Here is a 7,280-nt window from a genome sequence, read left to right as displayed (position 1 = left end):
TCATAACTTACTCATTTAGATTTATGGGAATGGGTGATGTCATAAGACTGTAATTGGCACCAAATGATAACACATAACCAGACATGACTGTCTCAGGTGAACAAACACTTATTTAATGGAACCCGTTTGGCATGGCAGGAGTAATTTTATGAAGTGAGATCTCGGTGTCACAGTCCAGGTCACACATGGAGCCTGTGGCCATCTCATTGTTTGCAGAGGTTTGTGAGATCTGAGACATGCGGTCAAACGTCTCATCATTGTCATCTATACAATCCACCACGTTGGGTATCATGTTGACATAAGCAGTCGCGATGTCCTTGTGGAATATTGTATCTTGGTTGTAAGAAATTAGTTCGTTGCTGATGTTGACCGTTTCTACTGCTGTTGTGGAACACCAGTGTCCGCATCCCAGGAGAGTGGAGAAGACCTTCCTGAAGTCAGCATTGAAAGCATAAATAATAGGGTTCAAAGTGGAGTTAGCCCAACCAAACCAGACAAAGATGTCAAATGTGGTCTCACTGACACATGGAAGTCCAGCTTTGGGGTGTCCAGAAGATCTATCACAGAATGGGACCATGCAGTTCAAAATAAAAAAGGGCAACCAGCAGCAGACAAATACCCCCATTATCACAGAAAGTGTTTTTAACACTTTTGTTTCCTTTTTTATGGAAGTTCTCAGGCTATTGTGGTGGTGTCTGCAGTCAACACGGTTGCTCCTGCAGCTTTGTGCATGTTCCGCTGCCCTTTCTAGGGTGGATATCCTCCTGATCTGAATCTGGGCAATCCTATAGATTCTGGTGTAGGTGACAATCATGATGGCCACAGGGATGTAGAAGCTGATCAAGGAGGAGGAGATGGCATATGTCCTGTTCAAGCTAGAGTCACAGTTTTCTGTAGTCTGATTGCTCAGTGCTTGGCTCTCTTTTCTGTTCCTATGCCAGTTTAGCTGGACGGGTATGAATGAAATTAGGATGGACAGAGCCCAAGCAGCACTGATCATCAGCAAAGCCACCTTTTGGGTCATCTTCCTCTCATACCTGAAGGGGCTGGAGATAGCCCAGTACCTGTCCACACTGATGACACACAGGTTCAGGATGGAGGCTGTGGAGCACATTATGTCAAAGGCCACCCAGATGTTGCAGAAGTCTCCAAATGGCCAGTGGCCGGCAACTTCTGCTACAGCTTTCCAAGGCATCACCAGGAGGGCCACCAGCAGATCAGAAACAGCTAAAGACACAATGAAAGTGTTGGTTACTCTGTTGCGCAAGTGCCTGAACCTTATAACAGCTGTGCATACCAAGATGTTACCAAAGAGGGTCCAGAAGATGAGAAGGGACAGGAGGCTCCCGGTGACTACTTGTCCTGCAGCCAATTCCCTCCTTTGGTGATGCGCTTCTTGGAAAAGGCTCTTGTTCATGAACATCTCGGGGTGCTTCAGGCGCAGTCACTGCTGTCCTAGCGCAAAGGGTAATGCCATAGTGCCGCCCTGGTGGAATGCGGCTGCTTCTGCAGGACATCCACCCTACATGAGAATAAGTAGTCTTCTACTAGCCCCCTGCGTTGTCCTCCGTCTGACAGTGCTGGCACTCCATGCCCAGCGAGGCTGTGGGAACGCAGCTGCAGAACGCCACACAGCATCTGTGTCTGAGCGCACAGCAGCCGGAGAGCCACCCGCTTCCAGATCCCTGTCCTCCCTTATGCATCGTTACCATAAAGTCGGGATCCACACACTTGGAAGGACGCTCTTCAGCTGCTTTCAAGCATTTTCCTTGTTAACTTGTTGGGCTAAATGCAGCCCCCCAAAAAATTAGAGAGTCCAGAATGCGTCCAGGTTGCGACTGAAGCGCATTGTGTGTGGGTGCCAGGCACACAGTCCCCTCTAAAATCTCCGCACCTCTCTGTGCACCAGGTAAGATCCAGGACTCAGCAATACAAATGCCTGCCTGGTGGCTCTGGTGGGTGGAGGTGGAATCCTTAGGACACAGCATGCACGTCACTCCAGATGCAGCCCCAAGTGAGAGATGAAGGACACATATTGCTGCCCCACGGCTCTCCGCCCCCCTCCATGCCCCACGCCTGGCTATTTCTGTCTCACATGGAAGTGTCTCTATCCGTTATGCCTTACCCAGGTTTCATATATACAGTACATGGCTTTCTTGCCACACGCACCCCCCCCCCCCCCCCCCCGCACAAGCCAGCTCTGAAGCAGAGAACACATTTTACTCTTAAGCAGTTTATGATCCGACAGAAACCCACTAAAGTGTACATATTGCGTCGCTTTCTCTGTTATTTATTTATTTTTTTGTTTGTTTATGTATTTTTTGCCTTGACCTGAAACCTTCTGAACCTATCAGGATCACTGGTATTTTCCACTTCAACATCTCCAGTAATGCGTTTCATCCTCACAGATAGAACAATGAAAAATCATTCTGCATGCAGAATATCGATAGTGCTTTATTCAGCTACAGTATAGCCAGACAACGATTTATTCCCAAAGGGACACCCTCTGCAATGTTGTATGCTCTTTATCTATAGCAGAAACCCCTGTTGTTGAACTACAAGTCCCAGTATGACCTGACAGCCTCAGAACTACTGCATGACACATTTCCAGTCATCAGCTCTTATTAATATGTTTTTATTATAAGTGCTATGGAATTAAATGTCTCTTCCATCAAATAACATGAATAAATCAGACAGCACTGCTTGTATGCACAGTGTAATATATGAAGGAGGAATGAAACGTTTAATAGTATTTAGGGGTCTATTTACTATTGGCGGCAGTGAATTGTGATAATGATGTACCACCAGCAATAACTATGTCAGTCTGTGAGCGCTGATGAATTCTCCTGTCTTTGGCATGGGCACTTTGCCCTTACTGACAGGTGAATGCGGACTGTGAATTTAGGAAGAGCGATTCGTATGCACAACTACGGGTTGTGTGTGCGCATAGGGTTTGCACTGGGGGGGCCAATGGAGACTCTCAGACTTTGCTGGACCTAAATTGACCAGACAAAACTACTCCGTCGAAGCAAACAGTACTGACAATGCCTTTTGCATTTTGACTCTTCATTGTTTGTTAAATAGGCACCTCAAAAAAAGAAAGTAATATATATAAATCCCTAAGGTACAACACATGTTTAAGGGGCATATTTATAAATTATCGCGTCTTTAGACCTGAATATTGTCATTTCTCATCGCTGAGAAAAAAATTATTTACCACCCAAATGTAACAAAAATCACATGCAGGGACAAGGGCTCCGAAAGAAGGGATTGGATATGATATATCAACAGTTACTGGATAATGTCGACATGGCCTAATGTAAACGCTGACCATATCAAAATGAATCATGTAGACAGTGATCAAATGTCGGCATGTTCGAATGTTAACATTTCATCCCTGGTGGCCCAGCAGTGACTTACCTGCTCCTGACAGCTGCAGCGAATCTAGTTGCATCTTCCGGGTCCTGGCAGTCTTATGACTGTGACATCCGTGTCAGACTTCCAATTTGGGTGAGTATTTCTGCCCTATCCCTACCCCTGAACCCTCTCTGTAGTGCCTAACCCTAACCTATTCCCTGGGCAGCCTAACCCTAACCTCCCCCGTAGCCTAACCCTAACCTCCCCTGCAGCCTAACTCTAACCTCCATCACCTGCAGCCTAACACTAACATACTCGACAGCCTAACTTCCTCCCCCTGCAGCCTATCTCTAACCTCCCCTGCAGCCTAACTCTAACCTCCTTCGCCTGCAGTATAACCCTAACCTCCCCTGCAGCTCTCTAACCTCCTTTGCCTGCAGCCTAACACTAACATAGTCCACGGCCTAACCTCCTCCCCCTGCAGCCTAACTCTAACCTCCCCCACAGCCTAACCCTAATCTCCTCCCCCTGCAGTATAACCCTAACCTCCCCTGCAGCCTAACTCTAACCTCCTTCGCCTGCAGCCTAACACTAACATACTCCACAGCCTAACCTCCTCCCCCTGCAGCCTAACTCTAACCTCCTCCTTTTAGTGGCTAGGTCTAACCTCTCCCTGCAGCCTAACCCTAACCTCCCCCGCAGCCTAACCCTAACCTCCTCCAACTGCAGTTTAACCCTAATGTCCTCCAAAGCCTAATCTTAACCTCCTCCCTCTGCAGCTTAATCCTAACCTCCCCCGTAGCCTAACCCTAACCTCCTTCCTTTAGTGGCTAAGCCTAACATCCTCCCCGTGCAGCCTAACCCTAACCTCCTCCGCCTGTAGCCTAACCGTAAACTAGCCTGCCTGCAGCCTAATCCTAACCTCCTCCCCCAGCAGCCTAACCCTAACCTCCCCCACAGCCTTCCCTAACCTTCGAATGCAGGTTAAATTGAATGTCCTCCACAGCCTAATCCTAACCCCCTCCCCCGTAGCCTAACCCTAACTTCCTCCCCCTGCCGCCCAACCCTAACCTCCCCCACAGCCTAACCCTAACTTCCTCCCCCTGCAGCCTAACCCTAAACTAGCCTGCCTGCAGCCTAATCCTAACCTCCTCCCCCAGCAGCCTAACCCTAACCTCCCCCACAGCCTTCCCTAACCTTCGAATGCAGGTTAAATTGAATGTCCTCCACAGCCTAATCCTAACCCCCTCCCCCGTAGCCTAATCCTAACTTCCTCCCCCTGCCGCCCAACCCTAACCTCCCCCACAGCCTAACCCTAACTTCCTCCCCCTGCCGCCTAACCCTAACCTCCCCCCTAGCCTAACCCTAACTTCCCCCGTAGCCTAACTCTAACCTCCCCCGCAGCCTAACCCTAACCTCCCCCCTAGCCTAACCCTAACTTCCCCCGTAGCCTAACCTCCCCCGCAGCCTAACCCTAACCTCCCCCGTAGTCTAACCTCCCCCGCAGCCTAACCCTAACCTCCTGTGCCTGCAGCCTAACCCTAACCTTCCCCACAGCCTAACCCTAATGTGGATATTCTGACAATGTTGCCATTTCATCTGTTGACATTCTTAGGTGTTGGTATGTTGCCTGTCAACAAGCGAAAGGGATTTGATTCTGCACCAGTATTGTGTGTTGATTATGAAGTCAGGTGTAAATTTCCATGGACAAAACGAAAAAAACAAAAAAAGAAGAAAAATCCTTAAAAGATTATATGTGTTTGTGGTGCTCCCTAGAGTCTATGTGATAAAGTATATATATATATATATATATATATATATATATACACACACACACACATTTTAACAATGTCGAAATCATAACTGTCAACAATGTGGTGTGAATAATGGGCCCCAGCAAGGATCACAGTTGCTAAAACACTCACAATCGGCCAATTGTTGTCTACTGCGCATGCATAAACATCGCAGGGCGATGTGTGAATTAGCAGTGACTACAGAGACCAGTCGCAGAGTGATTGACAGGAAGAGTCGTTTGTGGGTGGTGATGGGGGGTGGTCGTCAAAACGCAGGCATGCCAGTGCGTTTCAACGCCGTTGCATGAGCGTGCATAAATTAGCCACTGTGATGCCGTACGCAGCCTGAGGCCTGATAGCGAGCGATGAAGTTAGCAGTTTCTGAGTAAGGTCAGGGTTTGTGCAAGTGTGCGTGTGTGCGATGGTACTCAATTGTAGCGATGGTTTCGCAGTCTTGCTAAACATTATAGATGTGTGTAAGGTAAAGTGGGTGTCCTTGTGCAGTGCAGCGGCAGCATAGCGATTGCAATGGATTAGTTTACTATCGCAGTTGAACTGCGTGCATAATCGCTATTGCAATCACAGTTGCGATCCGTAGTGACTCAGGCCCCATGTCATTGTCGACCTTTTGACTACATTCAGTAGTGAAGGGATCGCACTAGCTGTCACTTCACTGCTATATCAGGACCCCTACGCTATAGTGCCCGCTGACCTTGCATGTATGGTGGCCATTACTAGTAAATGTTGTGTAGTGTAGCCCATAGGCTACAGTGGCTAAATACAGCTCCACAAGGCATTAACTGGAAGAGCCAAACTCCGGAATGGTAATTCTGATGGTTTCTATGGGGGCTTTGGGTGCTCTCAGAAATTGAGGGGCTGGGGAAGATATGGAGATATTTGCTACAGTCCCTCCATGGTACATTCAGGGGATACTTAATATTTAGCAAATATTATTTGATAGGTAGACCACTAAATCATCACACCACCTCATTCTGATAACACCGACACTGGTGAAAATCACCTAATAACAACATCACAGCTTTATCCACAACCAACCATGTATAGCAATATATATAAAAGACAGGAAAGAGATGAGGACATCCCAAAAAGTACAATAGTAAAAATGAAAAAGAAAATGGTAATGCTAAGAATAATCTATATAAGAAAATCAAGTGTTGATAAAAGACATACAGGGGTATTCAATGTGGAGCGAAAAGTCCATGCTGGACTTTTCGCTCCACATCGCTGATTTTCCTGAGATAAAGTATGGGGCGCGCGCCTCCTTTAGCCCCGTATTCAATTAAAAAGCTACGAAAACGGGAGCCGGCGAAATAGGATTGGCGAAAAAAAATGGGATTTACCTGGAATAAATTGTAGGACCCCCTAAAGCTGTCAAAACATGGGGGATCACTATGGGTACCCCCGTTTTAGCCTGCAAATGAAAGTCTGGGTTTTAAATAGCCGTGGCAGGTGTTTCTTTTCCGACATTGAAGAAGTGATGCAGAAGAGCACTTAGGTTATTTTTTTTGTTTTTTTAAGTGGTCCCATCAAATTTAGGGTACATGAAAATGGGTACTAGCATATTTAAAAAAAAATCAGCAAAAATGCACCTGCCGCTAATAGCCTATTCTAGAAAACACCTGCCGAATACTTACAGAATAGCCCTGAACCTATTTCCCTATTTTGAAACACATTTTTCCATTTTTTTTTTCACCCCAATTTTTTAATAATTTTTTTGGAGTGTCCCTAATTTTTTTTTTACTTATTTTTACACAATTTATTTTTAAATGACATTCCCAGGGTTGCAGGCTATTTTTTTTTAAGCCTGCACCCCTAAACCCCAATTCTGCACTTTTATTTTATTAAAAAATATCTTTCACCTATTTTGTGACTTACTCATTTTCTATTGTATGTTAACTGGGGGGGGGTGCAGATAGCTAGCCAATGGAAGCTGGCTGGCAACGGAGTCTGGGGGGCGGGTGATCCATTGCTGATCCTGTGTGTGCTGTACCTGGCTGGTCCTCTGTGGCTTCTCGCAGCGACTTTGGGGCAGTTGGGCAGCGTTTGGGGGTGCAGTTTTTGTGGCTTCCCCTCTTTTAGTTTTGGGTTGTGCTTCAGCCCCAGCTTCAG

At 46.7% G+C, this 7,280-nt stretch overlaps 1 protein-coding gene across 1 annotated transcript; it reads right to left on the bottom strand.

Annotated features, from left to right (window-relative positions):
* Window positions 1–12: 12 nt before the first annotated feature.
* DRD5 (dopamine receptor D5) lies at window positions 13–2,001 on the bottom strand. Its single transcript, XM_088463560.1, has one exon. It carries the CDS (start codon window positions 1,421–1,423, stop codon window positions 113–115), a length of 1,311 nt encoding a protein of 436 aa, XP_088319686.1. The 5' UTR covers window positions 1,424–2,001; the 3' UTR covers window positions 13–112.
* Window positions 2,002–7,280: the final 5,279 nt, after the last annotated feature.

This window comes from Taudactylus pleione, unplaced genomic scaffold (genome assembly GCF_031769625.1).
Source record: "Taudactylus pleione unplaced genomic scaffold, aTauple2 ptg001408l, whole genome shotgun sequence".
NCBI lineage: Eukaryota > Metazoa > Chordata > Amphibia > Anura > Myobatrachidae > Taudactylus > Taudactylus pleione.
This window is presented reverse-complemented; position numbering and strand designations above follow the sequence as displayed.